Source organism: Thunnus thynnus, chromosome 10 (assembly GCF_963924715.1).
Source record: "Thunnus thynnus chromosome 10, fThuThy2.1, whole genome shotgun sequence".
In the NCBI taxonomy this organism is placed as follows: Eukaryota; Metazoa; Chordata; class Actinopteri; order Scombriformes; family Scombridae; genus Thunnus; species Thunnus thynnus.
In genome coordinates this window covers 8878400-8899728 of record NC_089526.1, presented here as the reverse complement: position 1 = coordinate 8899728, position 21329 = coordinate 8878400, and the positions used below count along the sequence as shown (strand labels likewise).

Genomic DNA, 21329 nt, shown 5'->3' with positions numbered 1-21329 from the left:
TGCAATAAGTATTCTCGAGAGCGAGAAGTATTAAAGAGAGAAATCAGGAAGATTGGAGGGGAAGAATTGAGTTTGAAAAGTATATTTACAATTGGATTAGGGAGTTTATTCCACTACTTGAAAGAAACTGGATTGATCAACAGAATTTAGTATTCAGGACATCTTCCTTTTGGTTGTTTTTTTTTCTGATTTGTTTATAGGGGTAGATAACTCTGGTTCACACTCCAACATAGTGGGTGGCGGTAATGCACCTTTACGCTGGTTGCCACCCGCCATTAAACAAAAAAGAAGAAGAGGAAGCACCTGAACGCAGCAATTTAGATTTTAGGCGCGAATTCCCGCCGCACTGCTCCTGCTCCGCCACACATCAAAACAAGACGCATTAAACCAACGAGAAAATGGTCCTTACAATCAAACTGGCTATATCGGACACGCTGAAAGATCTTAGCAAGAGTGAATTGGATACGTTTATTTTCCACTTGCGTGACCGCAGGGAAGAGCCACTGATCAGACGGAGCTCTTTGGAGGGTAAAAACTTGCATGAGGTTACAGACCTCTTGGTTTCCACCTTCACCGAGCTCGGAGCTAAAAAAGTGACAATGGAGATACTGAGGCAGATTAACTGCAACGAGCAAGCAGAGAAACTGGGTGAGTTTAATACCGATGGATGATTTACTCTGCAAGGCAATTGAAATATTAACTAGACGGACAGTCGGTCCGTACTGTAAGACATGGGGTCAGCAATCAGCCTCAGTTTTAAGTATTGGTCATTGGAGAGCCAGTGTTTTATAATAATGATTTAGCCTATATATATATATTGTTTATTAATTTGAATTGATATAAGAATAAAAGTGATCGAAAAATGTTTTTGGGTTGTGTATGAAGTGATAAGATGACCTGAGTGGACACAGCAGATTATTTTCCTGTAAAACTAATTTGGAAAAAAGTGAATAATATCCAATCTAACGTTAACTTATGTTTTGTGTTGCACTACGAGACTGGAGATGATTAACAGCTGTCTGCTTCATTTACAGTGCAATGAAAGTGCTTTTGTTGTTGCCGAATAAAAACTATAGCGTACAATTTCTGTAAGACTGCCACCTGTTTGTGTTTGTGGGAAACAAATCTGTTTTAGTCCAAGAGGCAAAAAGACATTAAAGGATGGGTTCACAATTTTTCAATTCTGTTTTAAAATAACAGTCAGGTGCCCAGATGGACATTGAAACATGTTTTTCTTGCCATAATCATCCTCCTGTTCATAATGCACTTACAATGTAAGTGATGGGGACATTTTATGCAAAAATTTATTTAAATGTTTATCTGAAGCTAATATGAAGGTTCAGCCGTCCAAATGAGCTAAATCATGTAGATATCTTGCAACGTTACAGTCTTTTTAGTGCCAAAGTCCCTCTTTTTGTTAGTAAACTTCCACCGCAGCTCAATGCATTGGTCAAACTGTCTGGCACATAATGAGGCACAGTAACTAGATTTGCATGCCACTCTTCATGTTGGGGTTAGTAGATGTTACCAAGTCATATTTATTGTGGGTTGATTTGAGCCTTTTATTTATATTGTAATCTAGAATTGTGTAAAATTATGTAAATGTTTTGTTTTAAAATGCTAAAACTTTAGGTTTTATCAAGGGGCTGAATTTATTTATTTATTTATTTATTTTTTTGGAGGGCTGGATTTGGTCCATGATATTGGTGGGTCTTTAACCATCTTATTATCTTTCTCTACAGATTCGAAGACCAAAGCCTGTACCGACGTAAGTTCAATGTCACACAATGAAATTCAAAGATTCTCTTTAACGTGTACCTTCTCATTAAAAAATATACTTACTTTGGTGTTTTCTATTTTCTTTCATTTCTGTTTCTCTTTTTAGAAAGGTGACCCTACCTTCCGTAAGATCTCAGACAGGGAGTTGGAGACAAAGCCCTCACAGGAGGCTCTAAACTATGGGGCTAGCCGGTGGCCCTCACAAGCTGCTCAACACGGAGGTCCTCCTGTGAAGAAGCCAGAAGAGGTGGAGGCTGAGGCAAAGGCCCAAATTCGCTCTGAGGGTGGAGACCTTAGTAATGAGAGGCTTGTTCTGAGCCGGTATAAGATTCAGTTTGGCCAGTACCGAGGTCAACCCTTCAAATGGCTGCTGGAGAATGATGTGGGCTACACCGCTTACATTGTGGCTAGCCACCAGAAGGAACATGAGCACACAATGCATCAAAGCCCGTTGATGGCCAACAAGGTACTACACCCAGTATTTCTGTCCCTACTCAACCTACACACCACAGATCACTTTCCACCTGTGTAGTGTAGCAGCATCTCTACTGTCTACATAACTAAACTCCTTTTGACTAGATCAGAGAATATTAAAGGATTTATTCCAGAGTTTCAACTATTAGTTGATTAATTGTTCGACAGGAAAGAAGATTAATCTGCTAGAATTTTAATAATGAAATGATAATGATTTCAAGTCAGTTTTCTAAGTAAAAATGTGTTATATTTGTTGGCTGCAATTTCTCAAATTTGAGGCTTTGAAGGTTTTATGTGTCATACTGTATATGACAGTAAACTGAATATCTTTGGATTTTAGTCTGTTGGTCGGACAAAACAAAACATTTGAAGATGACATTTTTCTCTATTTTCTGGCATTTTATAGACAAAACGATTAATTGATAGTGAAAATCTGTGATTGCAGCCCAAATTTATTTCTTTTATCGAAAGTATTTTAACCTTTTAATTATTAATTATCCCTTTGTCAAAAGGACCAGAACCAATTACAAGTTGTTCTAAAAATTTTGACAAAATACAAAGATCCCTTGCACAGCTTAATACTGAACATGTCTTCAAACAGGCATATAAGATTATCAATGACCCTACATATGTTGTGTATAGAGAAACTTGCACTTCTGACATTTCTTGACATAATGTGTCTGGGCACTGCCATTAACTTGTGTATTTCAACTCTTTTCTTATATGATAATATTTGTATTTTTAGATTGCTTGTATGTATGTGAATGAATCGTTTATGTATTTGTTTTTGCACACTGGCTTGCCTCAAATTGCAAGTATTTTGAATGGAATTAAATATGAATTGTGCAGAGAGAGATTTAATAATAACACACTTTTTTTAAATATTTATTTAAAGGATTCCCTCACTCGCTACGCAACTGCTTACCCTGAGATTTTGACAGAAGTCAGATTTCATCGTGCGTACGAGAAAGCCAAAGCGATGTCACTTCAGCCAGGCCAAGAGGGAAAGGCCCTTGTTGGCTTTGGTATTTACCGATGGGAGACACTGCAGGGCCTGTACTCATCAAAGAACGAGAACAAAATCAGGTATGATAGAATGTGTAAGTGAATTGCAGAGGATCTTTGTGTTGATGCACCAGCAGACAATGAAGGCCACCACTTTACCCTTTTGTACATAGCTATGTCAACTTTCTCCGCAACAAGTCAACCTGGGAACCAGGGTCCAAAATGGAGGCTGCTATCAAATACATTGTACAGCGTGACAGACAGCGTGCCAGGAAGAGACCAACCAGAGGGAGAAGTGCCGGACGCCAGCCTACAAGTGTCTCAAGGTGTGGATTTTATTTTGGAAAAAACCAGTTGTACTGTTTTAATGAGAGTTATTGGTGTATGTACTGCACTATATATGTTGTTGAAGACCACTCAGTCTTTCCCCTGTATTATTAATATCTATCGCAGGCTTTCAATAGCACCTCTAGTGTCTCTTGACTGGCGCTTTGATCCGTCTCACCACATCAAATTAAATACTTACATAGTTACATAATAGTGCTTCTATTTCAAGGTATTTATCTAGATTATCCATTATGTTTGTCTTTTAAATCAGTACAATAAGAATTTACTATCATACATCCATAACAGTTTTTTTTTGTTTTTTTTAAATGGTCAAAATTGGAGCAGCAGAGGCTGACTTTTAGTCCAGAGTACGGGTCAAGCTTCAAAAACTCTTGATCCTGGATTTCTCTTAATGCAATTTGATAGCGTCTTTCCTTAGACTCATCCTTATCTGGTAAATGCTCAAACTCCACACCTTCAGTTTGTAGCACTATGCTTTATGTTATGAAGCTGAGATAACCCCTTTGACATTACCAGGATTATTTTCTCAGGACTCTAGAGAGCTCCCTCCAGAGCCACAGAAGATATTATACAACTTTTTTCACTGGCTGAGTGGTACTCTCCATGATGAGTAAACTGAACTTGATGTGTAAAAATGGTAGAGCCTTTTGTGTTTTCCTCTTAAGCCTTGGATGGCCTGGCTAACTCCAGTTTCCTTTGCCTCCCCTCCAGGCCCATAGGAAGGAATCAGAGAAGGAGCTGGAGAAGGACACCAACTCTGCCCCGTTAGTCTGCAGGGACATGATCTCCTGTGACACACCCAGGCTCAAAACATGAAGAGGGAGCCAAAATTTGTTTTCTCAGGTATCAATTAGTGCTGGGTGATATGGACAAAATCAAATATCATGATATTTTTGACCAAAAACCTCGATATTGTGACAATATTGTAGTAAATACTATTCATGCTTTCACAAAATATTTACACAATGAGATTTTTGATAAATAATCATCAGTAATGTGGATATAATGAATAAGTGGGTAAAGGCAAAAATGAGAACAGCTAGAGCAGTTTGGTAAATTCAGAAAATTACGTCACTTTACTGTACTGCAGCATTTAAAACCAGGAAAAGACAACACTTATGCCATATCACGATATCCAAAATCTAAGATGATATCTAGTCTCATATCACAATATCAATATGTTGATATGTTACCCAGCCCTAGTATCAGTAAAGCATTAATAAATTATTCATCAAAATTAATAAACCCATTATTTACAACTCATGAACCCTTTATATTGTAAATAATGCTTTATTAGATAACATTGCAAAATTTCATAAAGATATTTATTAAAGGAGCACTTTCTCAAGACATATGCAATGCAGGGACACCATTTTGTGAAAATACATATACAGGTTAAGCCAGATCAATGTGTCAGGGCCTAATTACAGCCTGGATACAGTTAATTAAGTGTTCATGGAAACTTTGGTGTCATTTCAGTGAAGACCTGCTTGTTTTTTTTATTCTATACCAGTGCCATTTATGTAGACAAGAATGTATTGCCATTTGCACAGGGTACATGGACACATCAGTGATGGAAATATACGGTACATGTACATGTTTTCAAATATCTGGCAGGACCAATATTGGTAAATGTCTATACAAGGGTTTTGAAATGGTATTTTGTAAGTGTCTGAGTTTAAGTAAAGCATAGTCTCTCAAATAATCCTCTTATATAACAATATTCTTGCCAGGCAATTCATCCATTGTGGTGCAAAAATGTCCACTTGCAGGATGAGAGCACTCGCGTGTCAGTACACCAGGTGTTTCCCTGAGGAGAAAGAGAGTGACGTTGGCTTATTAATGAGTAATTTGAATTAAAAGGTTTTATCTTATATTTATTAGATTAGATTTATTGCTTGTGATGAATTAAGAGTCTGTAAGGTTCTTCATCCAAAATCCTGCTATGTTGAAATGCATTCAAGATGTCAAAACTGATGATTCAGCCTCTGAAATTGTAACAAAGAAGTTTAAAGTTATAATCCTTAAGATTGCAGAAATTGATTGTTGTTGATTTGGCGACACCTATAGTTACTAGTAGTAACAGCAAAAGCAGTTTAAAACTACATATCCCAGAGTTCTGTGGGCAGCAAACACACCTCGAGCTACTTGGTGTCTCTGTTTACGGCACGGCCATAAGAGCACATACTGTCTGTGTATGTGACAAAAAACATAAAAAGTTTAACCAATTACAAAATCCAAATACATTGAATGGCTACTGCAGAAAAAATGCAGACCATAAATAGTATCAAATAATCAACCCTTACATACTGTTCATATTCTGACCCTTCATAGTATCTCCTCGTAATTAGTCTCTATTCCAAACTTCTGAACCACAAATCAGTTTTTCATTCATAAACACCTCATCAGTTATTCAGAAATGTTTGATTAATCCTTAATGAAGCTGTCAGAGAGCAGAGAGTGTTTTCTTCAGGCTTTACAAGATCTGTTTATGAAAAAAAAAAATCATGATCACACTATACTATGGTCCGATGTTACATAAAACAGGAGAATATAACAGCCATCATGATGTCAATTAATATTATTGACTGAAGAATTCAGCATTTTTAAATGGTGACTTTTGGATAAATACTCTCTACAGTATGTATAAAAATGTGCATCAGCTGCATAGTACAAAAAGTTGAAATATTTCCATTTTTGTATATTCTGGGTCACTTCAAAGAATCATAAAATGTAGGACTAAAAGAATGAACGGGGTTAGGGTTAATTTGATTTCATAAAAATCTGAAGGATTATAACTTTAATGTTATTTTAACATGAACACTGAGCCATGAAGTAATTTTCTTTGATGCCAGTAATCATTTGCAATGCACATGAAGCATGTGCAATCGTTTTTATTTCTTATTATTTATTTTTACATTGTTACATACAGCAGGGCTGCAGTGAAATGTGTTCTCAGAGGTTGCATAATCAACCAGTGTGTACCTTTTCCCACCACGATGGCTCCTGCTGAGGGTCTTGCAGCTGTAAAACATTGAAGAAAAATGAAATTTGTATTCCAACTCTACTCTGTGAACACTGTTATACATGTTGACAATATTTTAAATTCTTGGCAGGCCAACTCACTGTCACATGATGTTTAATTTCCCCCAGTTGCCTCTCTGACTGTGAAAAAAAACAACAAAAAAAACCCAGAAACATCAGATTTCTTGCTTATTGTTATTAGAAAACATTAATCTAGGCCTCAGCCACTGATCTAATTTGGGGGAGCAGTTAATGCAGACAGAGATCAAACTTTCATTTTCCAAATATTAAATTTTAAAAAATGTAAAAACAAAATTCAAAGGCTCAGTCTTTGTTTTGTAATGGATATAGGCTCCATCACACCTGCAGTCTCTCAGTGGATTGACACATGGTAAGTATGTTGTCTAATATGAAATATGTTGTAGCTATGAACTGTCATTCACATGCAGCTGTGTTGCATATATTTGATCATTTTTGTAACAACAGTTTTTATGAAGGCCAAAGAAGGTTAATTATTGTCATTTAAACTGTAAAAAAGTCCTTCGGTGTACATGTGCATACAATAGTATTTACTCTGGTGGTACAGTAAGTGCAGGCAGTTCAGCATTGCATAATAATTGCTGTATAGCAGGTCAGCACAAGTTAAGAGCCAGAAACAGTATACTTGTTATCTCGCTGTTGTGCAAAGACTCTGCCCCTCTTAAAAGATAACATGATTTTAAAAAGAGGCCTTATATTAGGTGTGGACATTGCTGCTGCTACTGCCGTCTTTGTTGTGACACCACTACACTGCTTTCAATTGCAATGCAGAGAAAAGAAACTAAATCACCCAGGCCATATTTATTGATAGATTGGCTTACTACAATTATATGGTACACTGTATGTCGACCAATAAGAAACAAGATATTTCACGACAGATATGATATGTTTGAGGTCATTTGGAGACTGTTATATTTACAAAGTCTGTCCATCAGAGAGCACTGGAAAGTTAATTTTTCTAATTGCTGCTCAGAACATCTTGGTCACAATTGTTTACTCACCGAATTTAATGGATCCTTTGAGGGAATAGTTTGACATTATGTAAAATACATGTATTTACTTTCTTGCTGATGTTAGTCACCACTCTACTGTCTGTGAGCTAAATATGAAGCTACAATTAGCAGTAAGACTTGAAACAGGGAAACAGCTATCTTGTCCAAAGGTAAAAAGAATCTAGGTCTATTTCACCCCCCAAAGTTAATTAGTGAGCTTTAAATGTGCTAATAGCAAGTTATTGTTCAGATCAGAGCTTTTAAACTCAAATAATCTGTATTAGCCTCAAAGATCCAGTAATGGCATCCATGCAAGTCCATGAGAAGGACAGACTAGCAAATTTAATCTCCATGAAAACATATTTGCATAAACAGCTTCTTACTATGAGTTATGGGTTGCTAAATTAACACAATATATTCTGCTTTTTCTGCGCTCTACTCATGAGTTTGAGATAGGCGGAGCTAAACTGTAAAGGGGGATATAACTCCAAGGCCTGTAAGGATTTAGCAACATTTGAATAAAAATCTGCCTTTTGCCGACTCTTAATGTAAATAACTATTTCCCCCAAATTATAACATTGATTATTTATTTAGTCATTAATATTTAATGGTGCGGAAAAATGCTATGAATTTGAAACCATGTTTTCAGCAGCTTCAAAAGTGAAAGTAAAATAAGATTACTGCGTGTCTCTAAAGTTTTGTTTTTTAAAGATGTCTGAGCAGATATCAATTTGCTTTTTTAGTTACAGCCAGTGCTGTAGTTACAGTCGATGAAGTGGGTATAGGCTACTATTAGGTAAATGGGTAGATCACTAAGGATAAAGTGGATATACTCTCCTATGGCCTATGTTTCAATGGCTGTTTGACTGATAGGTGGCAGCTCTACTGTAAATTGTCAGAAAAAGAGGTGAGTATACTCCTGTGTATACCCTCCACTACACCACTGGTAACAACCAGCTGATTACTACTATTTCATGTGCAGCCTTACTAAATTCACTGTTCCGTTATTTCAATGCTGCAGTATAATCTCACCCAGAGACACTGCCGCGTCGTTGCAGTCAATTTGTCTCAAGATGTCCACTGCCACCTGAAGAGCTCCGGGTTCGGTAAAAGTTGAAACCAGGACGTCTGCTATTTCTAAATAGCTTTTACCCTCCACCCTGATGCGTCTGACGCGCGGTTCCTCCCGGCGGTCCAGAAGCTGGTGACGGAACTTCTCAAAGTCCTGCGCTGTCAGGTCGGCCAGCATGTCCGCTAAAGCTGTCCTGATGGTTTTTCGAGACATTTCTACTACCAAGAGATCCGAAATTGCAGTCTGGATGGCAAGCTGTCGTATTTCCCACCTTCACTTCTTCAAACTGATGATAGCCTATGACCAGCCTACATGCAAACAGGAAAGAGGCTTTTGGTGCCGCTAGAAAAAAATCGGGAAAAAAAATCGACTCAAAGACCACAGAAACAAACATCTGATAGAAAAGGGTATTTGACTTAATGCTCAGCACAATTAATAGATAATAATGAATGGATAAAGATGATAATGTATTAAGTTTAGCTGTTGACACCTCGTTCTTTAGATAAAGAATTCTAGGGTAAACTTTAAATGAAGTGTCCTGTTTGTACTGGGTTTTAAAATGTTAAAAATCTCTCTATTGAATTAAAATCAAAGGTATGCACATATATTGTTCCCCGCATAACAAAATGCATACAATTCTGACACTTTAAAGTCCCCCTTTTAGCATTTATAATCAGTATATAAACAGTTAATGGATGGTTTATAATGTAGCTGTAAGCTGAAATAAGGACATTTAAGTGTTTATTGATGTAAAGTATTTACATTAATAAACAGTGCTTTACTATTTTGTTGTTCATTATCTGTTTACACAACAGCCTCCACATATGGGTGCACATTAGAGGAGTTTTAATTGTTGACAAAGTACATTTAAAAAAACACTTACATCTACTAACAACTGCATTATAGTGTGTTTTAAACCATTTATTAAATATTTGTGTGCTGCTTATAAATGCTAAACAGTGGGACTTTATAGGGGGAAGTGTAACCCATATGGTAAATCTCCACAGATTAACTCAGGTTTTACCACATTTGAGTCTCACTCACACAAAAATAGAAAAACCAACATTTTACAGACTCAGAAGCGATTGGCTTATGAATTAGAGTATGTTATTGTATAACATTTGAAATGTTTTGACATTAACTGTTCTCTAAAATGAAAAAATTCAAAATTTCAGGACTAAAAACTGCAACACTTTGCATCAACTTTAATTTATGACCACTGATGTAGATACTTACGAGCAGCACTTGAAGGCAGCATTAGATACGGAAGTAAAGTACATAACCTGTACATTATGCTATAGGTTAAACAGTTCACTCACAACTGGATAATTTACCTCTAAAATAACCCAAATCCTTCAGACTTTATTTTTCTTTAGTATAGGCTCTAGTTTCTGCTATAAAAACCTTTCAAAACTAATTCATTTGTCCAATCTAATTATTTTTGTTCATCAAATTTCAAATAAAAGGGCCCAATACAAAGCTTAAAACATATTGCAGCAACAATGTCTCAAAAAGCATTAAAAAACTTCAGTAGTGAAACCATCTTAGAAATAATATAACTGAAAGTCATATAGAGTACCAGACACACACATGAATATTTTCATAATTAAAAGCAGAATCCAGATGGAATATGACATTAATTTTCTCCACCTACCTGCATGTACTGAAACTCTTCACACAAATCTATGTTTATATACAGTTTATTTACACAAGACAATCATCACACAGGCTAAAACTTTCACAGTGAGTGCCTGAAAATCATTAGACACAGAGGTAGACATGAGTTTTGTATTAAAAAAAAGAAAATCTAAATGCACAAAACTCTACATAGAATTCATATAAACACTATTTACAAATCAATTCCTTGTTAGAAACACATCAAATTCAAATACCGCCTTAGTTGTTGCAAACAGTATCTATTTATAATCAGGCTGTAGCTAACGATTATTTTCATTATTGATTAATCTTACAACTTTTTTTTTTTTTTGATCAATCGATTAACTTTTTTGGCATATAAAACATCAAAAAACTGAAAAATTCACAATTTCCTGGAGCCCAAGGTGACATCATCAAATATCTCATTTTGTCCGACCAACAATACAAAACTCAAAGATATTTGTGACTGTAAGGTATGACAAAGAAAAGCAGCACATTCTCATATTTGAGAACCTTAAACCATTAAGTATTTGGCATTATTGCTTTAAAAAAATAACAGTAACAACTGATCGATTATCAAAATAGTTGCAGATTAAATTTCTGTCAATTGAAAATTAACTAATCGTTGCAGCTCTAATTTATAGTGCTTAAAACTCCCCCTGTGCTGCAGTTATTTTGCCCTGAGGTTAAGAGGCTATTTGCTCCTAGGTTTATTTAAGAAAAAGTCCCATACTGTAGAAACTAATTGCATGGTAAATTTATGAGTTTTTTCTTTGTTTTTTTCCCTGAAATGCAACATGTATTAAATTGGCTCCTGGTCTGCCTGCAATAATGTCACCCAGTGAGGATAGTTGAGCCAGAGTTCAAGGAGACAGTGATTACTTTGCAGGCTGCAGTACTCAGTTAAAATGTGCTGGTCCCTCTCAGCCAGCAGCACCAGGAGCCATGGCATCCTTTCCCTACTGTGACGCCCATCTGTCACTACTGTGCTCTGACGTCACCGCCGCCGGTACCCCGGGGCACTGCCACGACTCCGTGTTTGTGGGCAAAACGTTTAGACTGGTCAGGACCTCCTGCGCTGTCTTCCCCAGCATGCCCTGCATGTCACAGACAAAGCGGTAGACGTAGCGTTTGCCTGCCGTCTTGTGGATGATGTTCTTGTGGTAGTAGTAGCGCAGGCCGCGGCTCAACTTCTCGTAATTCATCTTGGGTTTGTTCTTGCACTGACCCCAACGCTTGGCCACCTGTGGAACCAAAACCATTTAAGAGTTGAACTTAAGGTGTGTTTATACCTCAGAAAAACACTGGAAAAATCCCCCCATGTAGTATTTAGCAAGTGCTCTATCCCAAAACAGGATATTTCCTTACCTCTGTGGGGTCTGACATCTTAAACTCCCAACCGTCTCCCGTCCAGGAAATGAAGGTATGGCAGGCACAGTCCAGAAGTAGCTCCAGTAGAAACTGCCACAACTGGATTGGCCCAGAACCTGAAGGAAAAAATACATTGATTAATTCAGTGACTGAACTGGAGTTATAATGGCAACTAGAGCTGCAACAACCAGTCGATTAATCAATTAGTTGACAACTATTAAATGAATTACCAACTATTTTTATAATCAATTAATCGTCTTGAGTCATTTTTTAAGAAGAAAGTTTCTCAATTCTTTGATTCCAGATTCTCAAATGTGAATATTTTCTGGCTTCTGTAGTGTTTTATAGTAGTAAACTGAATATCTTTGGGTTGTGGACTGTTGGTCGGGACAAAACTAGACTTTAGATCTCCTTGGGCTTTGGGAAACAGTGATTGACCGTTTCACCATTTTCTAACAGTTTATAGACCAAATAACTAATCGAATAATCGAGAAAAAAGTATCAAAAGTAAAAATGTAGAAATATGGTCCCTGTTAATGTACTACTATAATATTTCATATTATTGAATTAATTATACCATTAAAATGTTTGTAGCATTTTAAATCATCAACTTTAATATAAAGATCACATGTTATGTGTGTAAAATCGTAATCTGTAAAGTAACTATAGCTAATAGTGGAGTAAAAAAACAGCATTTTAACAGAAGCAAATGTCTAAAATCGACTCCCGTTTGTTCTTAAATTAGACGTAATTATGAAAAATAGATGGAAAATATCTTTTTAGCCTAATTTGATTTTATATAATTTCACTCTTTACTTTAATGATCATGACATTACAACATGTTTGCAACACAGCAGCAACATGTGTGGTTATAACATATGCATTTTTAAAATAATCTAGTTGGTATTTCAATATCTTTATGCACTATTTAAAATTCCTTATACTAAAAAGAACAATCAGAGTTAAAATAGCAGCACAGATAAAATAATAAATTAAATTCTAACCTGGATAAGCAGACATTCCTGTCATCTGGCCCTCCCTGTCTGGCCTCTGTGTGGGTGTATTTTTGCGTTTGGCCACACGGGGGCAGTACTGCTCTGAGGATTGAGGACCAGGGTTTGCGGGGCAGGAGGCCTGAGGCGGGTGTGGTAGTGGGGCAGGAAAGCTGGGAGAGGAGTAATCAGGCCAGAAAGACGATGACTGCCTCTGTCCGTCGGAGTCGTACAGTTCAGCCGAGTGACAGGAGTAGTTCTGATCTGTCTCACCTGGAACAAAGAGACGATTTAGGCACTGAATTGCAAATTAAGGCTCCCGAGAGGATGTTCTTTTATATATCAGTAGGTGAAATATCTTACTTTGTAATGTGTTTGATCCTTTTGCAGTTAGGAAGGGGCTGTGGCTGCCCTCCATGGCCGGGCTGAACTGCCCGTTCTGGGGCACCATACTCTGGTATGTCTGTGGAGATTCCTGGTACGCAGTTTGTGACTGGTTGACTGTTAGACCATCTGCTAATTAAAAAGAAAGCTAGTCACAAAAAGAAATTCCTTAAAAGGGGTATTTTAAGTGTGAGTGAGACTACAGAGTCAGAGGCTCACCATGTGGGTATGAGGCCCACCAGTTGAACTCTTGGTATGAGTCCAGGTTGAAGAGAGCAGTATCACTGGCACTCACTGGGGCAAAGAGGTGATAAAAATGTGAGATACGACAAAAAACACCAACAGCATATGACTCATATTGGCAACCATGAGGGTACATTTTTATGTTTTTTTAGGTTTCACCTTTGGTGTCGTAAGGGTGAGAAGCTTTCAGTGGCTCTGGGTAGCTGCTTTCTGCCGGATACTGCTGCTGTCCGGGTGCTTTACTGTCTAACAGAAAAGACAGGTCTTCACCAGGGTAGTCTGGAGGTTAAACACAGTGTAGACAGATGGAGTCAGTTAATGATGATGAAGGCATAGCTCATGCTTCTAAAGGACCGTACCAATGATTTTATCCTTCATACTTTACCAATATGCTTATCATTTTGCAAAACACATGTTTTTTGATTGATTTCATGCCGACTGGGAAGATACTGGTTTCCATTTATCTCGACATGGTATGAAAATGTACTTGCAGAGACTTAAAATAAAACTCTGAATTGAACACTTTTTTCCATTTTTTTGGTCACAGACATGTTATTGTCAGCTGTGAGCAGGAAAACTCCTAATTTTTGATGCATTTAGGTGCTACAAGGAAAGTCTGACATTCAAGATATGAGAGTCTGCAGCTGCAGCAACCTTTTTAAAGCAACTTTACATCATATTTGTCAGTATGTTTGATTTCTAGCTGGATATCCTGACAGTGAAAACCTAGGATAACTTAAAATAACAATTAAAGCAAATATCTACAGTAATTTAAGCAAGTTTCAAGACTCTGTGAGTTGGTTTTCACACTGTGCTGAAATAAACTGAAGCCAGTGGCTGCCTGAAAGGGAGGAAATACATTTGAAAATGTATGCTAGGTAGTTAATGTGCTAAAATGTGTCATATTATTGGTATGGCCCTTTAACCAGAAGGTTAATCACAGCTCAGCAGAGTGGAAAAAGTGGGGTGAATCTGTGAGTTAGACTCAACAGTTTAGGTTATTCTCCTGATGGTGGGTGTTGACGCAAGAAAAAGGCATTTGTTTACTGTCGAATCAGCACTAGGCACTCAAGCCCACCTCAGGTTTTTTCAGCCTCAATAGATGGAGGCAGCTCGGAGGAAACAAGGGAGGGAGGGGGAGGAAGAGAGAGGAGGAAACGCCAGCGGAGGGAGTGTGACAGAGTAGTGATGGAGGGATGGGGAGGGGGACTCTAAATCTGTTGGAGGAGGAAGTCTGGAGGAAAGGATTAGGGGAGACAGAGAGGGGAGTGCAACATGGAGAGTATCTTTAACTTGACCACCCTGTTTCTCTCTGTCTTTGCCTACCTCAGCCCATTCAAACATTACTCACACACACACACACACACACACACAGCACCCCATAATCCTGACGCAGACCCTGAGTTTGAGCCCCTGGTGTCAAGGTCTCATTGAAAAAGCTCTGACAGATGTGATGATACCGACTGCGAAAATATTTCCTCTGTCCTTCAGCTGCTCAGGTTCAGAGGAAACAGATTGTGCAAACATTAAAAAGAAAAAAAAAAAATCTCATCACTGAGAGTTAAAAGCTTGTAGCATCACCAGCAGAGGCGTTTTTGCTGCCTGCTGCCTCATGTGATGGAGCAAACATGAGTCAAGTGATTCTGTAAACTCACCATAAGATGCAAAGTCAAAGCCTGCGGGCACTTCCTGTGTCCTAAAGTCCTCTGTGTAATATCCAGTCTGGCAAATCTCCATCTGTGTTGAAAGATTGTACGATTACAACTTTGTATCACTGCAACTTAACCTAACTCTCATTGTTGAGCAACAGCAAGAAACAGAGGAAACGTGTTGGTTGTTTGCAATAACCAGTGACAGATAGCAGAAGAACAAACATGAAATATGAAGTATTTGCCACCAAAATTTCATAAATTTTACTATTTCTGGCCATAAATACCCAATATTTACCCCTATTTTTAGAGGTAACCTATATGTAAGATGTTATGAATGAATGATGAGATTTTTTAGTTTCTTTTCTTTATATTACTTCAAACAAAAAATAATTTAAAAAAAAAACAAGCCAAAATGCCATCCTACCTTAATTTTCGAGTCTTTGCTGTCTCCAGGTTTGATGATAGTGTCCCAGTACATTTCTTTCTTTCTTTATCTCTCTTTAATTTGTGGTTCCTTCCCAGTTTTACAGACAGGATTCACGTACAACAGAGTGGTCTTTCCGCGGCCGGACCGGTCCCGTTATAAACGCAGCGGAGGTGGGAGGGGCTCGTGCCTGCCCGCTCTGCGTCGTGACCAGGTTTGTTTAATAGGGCGTGACGTCAGACGCCCTAAATCCACCCCCACCCCCAGCACAGATCAGACAACCAAACACTCATTCATAAAAGTAAATCACTCACTAACAGGTAAAATATAGCAGTAAAAATCGATTGTAATACAGATATCTTAATGATAAAATATATATTTATATAGTTTATAAACACAAGATTACGATTGTTTATTACAAAAAATAGATTAAAAGATGAAAAAATCAAAATGTATTAATAAAAAAACACACAAACACAGATAAAGGTCTCTAATATTATCATAGATTAAACTATTAAACACACTGTAGATAGCCTAAAACATAATAAAGTCATATTCCATCTTCTCGGATGTGAATATCTGGTTATTTCATTATGGTCTTTCATAATTGGGTTTCAGACTGACGTTCCGCCCAAAATAAGACATTTGAAGACGGGTGTGGACATTCATAACTATTCTCAGACTTTATTTGTGAGCAAACGGTAATTTATTCAGAAAACAATCGGCAGATTACTAGATAATGAAAATTATTGTTAATTGCAGCTCCAAAAACATCACGTCACAAATTTAATATAAAACATCATAGTTAACATGCTCAAGATAGTACAAATTCAGCAATAAATAATGCCGCAGTAGCCTCTGATAGTTGTAATTCATTATGTAACTTTATTAAACCATTGCTTAACTATTACTTAGCTATTACGGATATTAAGGGGGCGCTTTGTAGCCTACTTGGCCTACTGAGGATAAGCCAAAGAATAAACTACAAGAATGTTGATCATGTGGGTAAATAATTGGCAGCAGAAACAACGAACAGTGTATTTTTATTCTATCACTGAAATGACCTTAACATATTTCAAAGCTGCGGTCAGTCTGATTGTCTGACAGGCGGGACTAAATAACTGGGTGGGGATGAAGTGCAGGCTTTTGAAATCAGAGCTTTGCCAGTCGGTTTCTAATGAGGTGGGAGGATGAAGAAAAAAAAAAATCAGTATCTTTAGAAACCATTCGACAAAACAATGGCCCGTAAAAAAAAAAACACACACAAGTACTTGCCGAAGAAAGTCTGAAATCACGGCGTGAGTGGCTGCAGCAGATAAGGCCGAGCCCAGGGCCTTGTATAAACAAACATCTCTGCTATTCTCCTTCGACAGGGAAGAAAACACACACACACACACACACAGAGGGCCAACTCCATCTGGAAAAGTGGAGCGAGGTGAAATCGTGCGCGTCGGTGGGAGACGAGAGTCGTGATTGGGAGCCCCACCTCAAGACACAAGGACACAACCGGGATAAAGTTACACAACACATGAGGTGATTAACAACCGTCTGCAGTAAACTATCAGCTCGGGAATTCACCTATAGGCCAGTTACACTGTGAGGCTTGTAAAGTGAATGGAGCTATAAGGACTCCCAAATGTGCCAGAAATTAAAATAGGCCTAATAATAAAGCAAAGAGTTTACACGGCACACCAAAGTATCAGGAGTTAAATCAACTTTCGAGAAATCAACTAGATTGATCCAGTTTCCAATTCCTAAATCATACCTGTAAGCATGTTGGTAATGATTTTAGTCTTGTATATGCCCAGTGATACTCTGATCCTTTACTTAAGTAAAAGTACCAATACAGCAATGTAAAAATACATTGATGGTGACCTACCTGGCTAACCTCACCCAAGCACAGATTGCTCTGAATGAGAAGCTGGTGCTGCTCTGAGGGAATTTCTTTAAAGTGGTTCATATTTAATTTTTGTACACTTTTTTGTGCATGAAAAATTCTACTTAAGTAAAAGTACATAAGTATTAGCAGCAAAATGTACTTCATGTAAAAGTAGTGGTTTGGTCCCTCTGACTGATAAATTATTATTATTATGACATCATTAGATTATTAATACTGAAGCATCAGTGTTAGAGCAGCATGTTACTGTTGTAGCTGCTTGATGTGGAACTAGTTTAAACTACTTTATATACAGTTAGCTTGTTTAGTCCAGTGGTTCCCAACCTAGGGGTCGGGCCCCTCCAAAGGGTCACCAGATAAATCTGAGGGGTCGTGAGATGATTAATGGGAGAGGAAAGAAGAAAAAACAAAGTTCTGATCTCTGATCTTAGATTTTTAGTGAAATATTGGATCATTTGAACATTTATTGAAATGAAACCATGTAGTTTAGAGGGAAAAAAATCACTATTTGGTGGAGCTGTTAACAACTCATAGACATCTGAAATGTGACCCCGACTACACACTGCTTTTTGTAAGACGTCAAAAGCCAAAAAGGTGGGAAACCACTGGTTTCATCTTTAACGATGTGTTGTATTTTAAAAGCTTGTTATATCATCCATTATGTCAAATCTTCATCTGAAAAGTAACTAAAGCTGTCAAATAAATGCAGTGGGGTAGAAAGTATAATACTTCCCTCTGAAATGTAGTGGAGTGGAAGTATAAAGTAGCAGACAATGGAAATACGTACCTCAAATCGTACTTATGTACAGCACTTGAGTAAATGTGCTTAGTTACTTTACACAGCTGTATATGTCACACATGTACATAAGTACCTGACACTTTGTATTTATACGCATACATACACATGTTCCTTAACTAAAAGTATTTAAGTATTAGCAGTAATATGTACTTATAGCCAAAGCAAAAGTACTCTTATGCAGAAAAATGGCTCCTGTCAGTGTTGTTATGTTGCAGCTGGTTGAGGTGGAGAAAATTGTTGGGAATTTATCTGTAACAATGTACTGTATTTTATAAACTCATAATAGGTTTTGTATAAAGTAACTTAATCTGCAAAGTAAGCTGCAGCTGTTAAATAAATGTAGTGGAATATAATGTACAGTTTCCCTCCAAGGTGTAGAGATGGAGAGGTATAAAATAGCTTAAATTGAACTTACGGTATCATAAAAACGTTTATTAATTTGTTTATTGAGCAGAATTTAAAGGGGCCACTTTAATCTTTTGTGAATTGTTAATTTTCCTTCAAGGCCTTCTTACGCGTCACATCGTTACTTTGTCCTTCACTGACGTCTGCATTGTGGACGAACCAGGAAATCTCTGGCCGACAGTCGGAAAAAAGAAGCCAAATGGAAATTTTCTGCGCTGATTAAGCGTTCACTATCAAAAGATCTACAGTGACTACCACCTGACTGTTAGCCGGATATGGACTATTTTTGTTCATTTGAATGCAGGTCTACTGGAAGTGTAAAAAAAAAAAAGCGGTTTATAGTTTTTTATGAAGAATGACTAAAAATAAAGTTGACTGTCTAAATAATCCTGAATCGTTAGGCTTTTTTTTCATGGACATGTGGGAAGTATGTGTATAAATCTGTTAACAGCTGGTTGTCCATGAAAAGATGTAACGCCTCACATGGTCAACTATACAGGGCTTTTAAACATTTTTTAACATATTACATTTGCTTCTTTACACAGACGTTACGATTTTGGGCAGATTTACAAAAAGCTGTAGACCTGCATGTAGGCCTGGGTTAAACTTGTGGTCAAATCTGTTTTTCTTTGTTCATTCCTTTATTAGGTCACAGATAACAATGAAATGAAACTACTTTTCATTGTGCCCAGACCCACAGAAGTATCTGAACTCCAGTTTGGGGACCACTGACCTCTTAGACCAGGGGTGTAACTAAGACTTGTAGGATTTAAGGGTTGGATGGGACTGTGGGCCCCTTTTCAGTAGGTTTCTATCCAAATGTAGCACAAATTTTAACAGAATTTCCAGAAAATCAGCAAAAGAAAATATAAATCAATATGTGTTTCCATCTGTTGTTATGCTGGTGGCACTAATTTTCCAGTCAGATGCCATTAAACCATTGCAGAGGTAGAGGGCACAACAAGATTTCGTGATTAAAAGAGCACCAGTCAAACCTCAAACCGTGAAAAACAATGTAGAAAACATGATGGAAATATGACATTTATGTTTGTTTCATGTATTCATTTGAGGAACATTTCAGTCTCTTCGTAGCTCAACACAGATCTGATGTTTTCATCTCATCGACATCAGTGGACGTTTAAGTCATTGTGTATGTCACATTTTACTCACTGAATTGGTTTCCATTTCACTTTTTTGCAATATAATCAAGGGTTTTTTTTTTAATTTTCAGCATTTCCACCTAGGAAACCCGTCAGCTGTTTTTGTGACAAACGTGTATCTACTGGAGCCTGATCAATACTGGGTTTTTGAGGCTGATACCAATATTGACGGAGACATACAAAACTCTGATAACGATATATCTACTGATACTAATTTTCTTGCATAAACACAAAACATACACAAACATTTTTGGTAATGATCCCATAAATTAGTCGTTTTAAAGAACTGAGATCAAGATATGTACTGAGCGGGAACATTTTATGGTTGCTGATGGACAAACTGTGTGGAGACGTTATTTCTTAATTATCGATATACCTGCAACAATATCGGCCGATATGCTGGCCTGCCAATTCATCATTCTAGCTTTGTTGTCTTCTCATTCACAGCTCCAACAAACATCCACGTATCATTATCAAACCCTCTGTGGGGACCATGATCTTGCTGTATGAACCTTGTGCTCAGGATTGATATTAAACTAATTGTACTGAGCTTTAACATAGTCATGCCTAAAATAATAACCGTAAGCAAAAAAGATCAAATTTAGATTGCAAACTCATGATGAACCATCACATTCAAGGTTAAGTGATTGCCTTTTGTAGTACACAGTTTACAGAAGTAATACACGGATTTATGTCCTTTGGGTGCTTCAATGTTTGAGGTATAAACATGAATTTTTCATAGATGTTCCTCCATTCAACAGCTGGTCAGCCAGGACATTTTAATTTTAGTCTGCAAAGGAAAAAAAAACACCACCAAAGTTCAGTTCTGTTTGTTCTGGTTTGATTGGATTTGATTCTAGTCAGTGCTACATGACATAACACACTTGTCCAAATCTCACAACATAAAAAATAAAACAAGAAAACAAACAAACAAAAAACACACAGATTCAATCAAATATGGGACCTGGAAAAGCTTAAGGCAAGAAATATAAAGTATTAAAACACTGATTCACTAAACAGGATACAATGAATGCTCATGTATTTTAAGTACATTCACACATATCTCGACTTTCCATTTACTTTAATAAACTGTTTTCACACCTAATAGATTCAAAATATCTCATCTGCTAAGTTGTTTCACAATTTTGCTTTCAAAGGATTTCGATCCAAAAGAACTATGCATTTTGACAGGATTTTGCCTCATCTTACACCTGTAAATAGTGTGGTGTCTGGCCATTTAGGCATCTATACACAGGACCAGACTTTTGTTCACTGACACTTTCATTCAGCTGTCAGTGGCCCCTTTCATTTTCACTGTGGTTTAACTGTTGCAAAACACTCAAATCTGTTGTTTTTGTGGGTTGATGTGCTGTGACTTCTTATGTCCTATAGGATGATTCTAGACATTGATCTGACGCACAAACTTGAGAGCTTATTGTTTTTCCTTCTGAGAATTAAGCTTTGGTTTCACGAGACACAACTTCAGTGCTTTTTCTTTTCTTTTCTTTTTTTTTTGCAGTGTTAAGAGTGACTTCACTTCCCAATTTAGAGAGCGAGAGAGAGAGAGAGAGCGCGAGAGAGAGAGAGAGAGAGAGAGAGAGCGAGCGAGGGGG

General features: G+C 37.3%; 3 protein-coding genes across 5 annotated transcripts; 1 reads left to right on the top strand and 2 right to left on the bottom strand.

The window, feature by feature from the left end:
- The first annotated feature begins 308 nt into the window (after positions 1 to 308).
- LOC137191011 (uncharacterized) lies at positions 309 to 6945 on the top strand. Of its 2 annotated transcripts, XR_010930332.1 has the most exons (7): positions 309 to 648; positions 1743 to 1768; positions 1886 to 2245; positions 3149 to 3339; positions 3432 to 3584; positions 4318 to 4449; positions 6539 to 6945. XR_010930332.1 is itself a non-coding variant. In XM_067600796.1 (6 exons), the coding sequence occupies exons 1-6, from the start codon at positions 399 to 401 to the stop codon at positions 4373 to 4375; spliced, it is 1038 nt and encodes a 345-aa protein (XP_067456897.1). In that variant the 5' UTR covers positions 309 to 398; the 3' UTR covers positions 4376 to 4873. The 2 variants fall into 2 exon arrangements, 1 of the variants encoding a protein (XP_067456897.1); XM_067600796.1 differs by lacking the exon at positions 6539 to 6945 and having other exon boundaries at positions 4318 to 4873.
- LOC137191014 (apoptosis-associated speck-like protein containing a CARD) lies at positions 4959 to 9057 on the bottom strand. The gene is made up of 4 exons (XM_067600798.1): positions 8694 to 9057; positions 6733 to 6771; positions 6592 to 6630; positions 4959 to 5416 (listed from the first exon to the last, which is right to left on the bottom strand). Exons 1-2 carry the CDS (start codon positions 8944 to 8946, stop codon positions 6746 to 6748), a joined length of 279 nt encoding a protein of 92 aa, XP_067456899.1. The 5' UTR covers positions 8947 to 9057; the 3' UTR covers positions 4959 to 5416; positions 6592 to 6630; positions 6733 to 6745.
- Positions 9058 to 10417: 1360 nt separating this feature from the next.
- Positions 10418 to 15618, bottom strand: etsrp (ETS1-related protein). 2 transcript variants are annotated; one of them, XM_067600778.1, is made up of 8 exons: positions 15456 to 15618; positions 15035 to 15116; positions 13539 to 13658; positions 13356 to 13430; positions 13116 to 13268; positions 12765 to 13025; positions 11758 to 11876; positions 10418 to 11633 (listed from the first exon to the last, which is right to left on the bottom strand). In XM_067600778.1, exons 1-8 carry the CDS (start codon positions 15507 to 15509, stop codon positions 11349 to 11351), a joined length of 1149 nt encoding a protein of 382 aa, XP_067456879.1. In that variant the 5' UTR covers positions 15510 to 15618; the 3' UTR covers positions 10418 to 11348. The 2 variants fall into 2 exon arrangements, with proteins under 2 accessions (XP_067456879.1, XP_067456880.1); XM_067600779.1 differs by having other exon boundaries at positions 13116 to 13265.
- Between the last annotated feature and the right edge of the window lie 5711 nt (positions 15619 to 21329).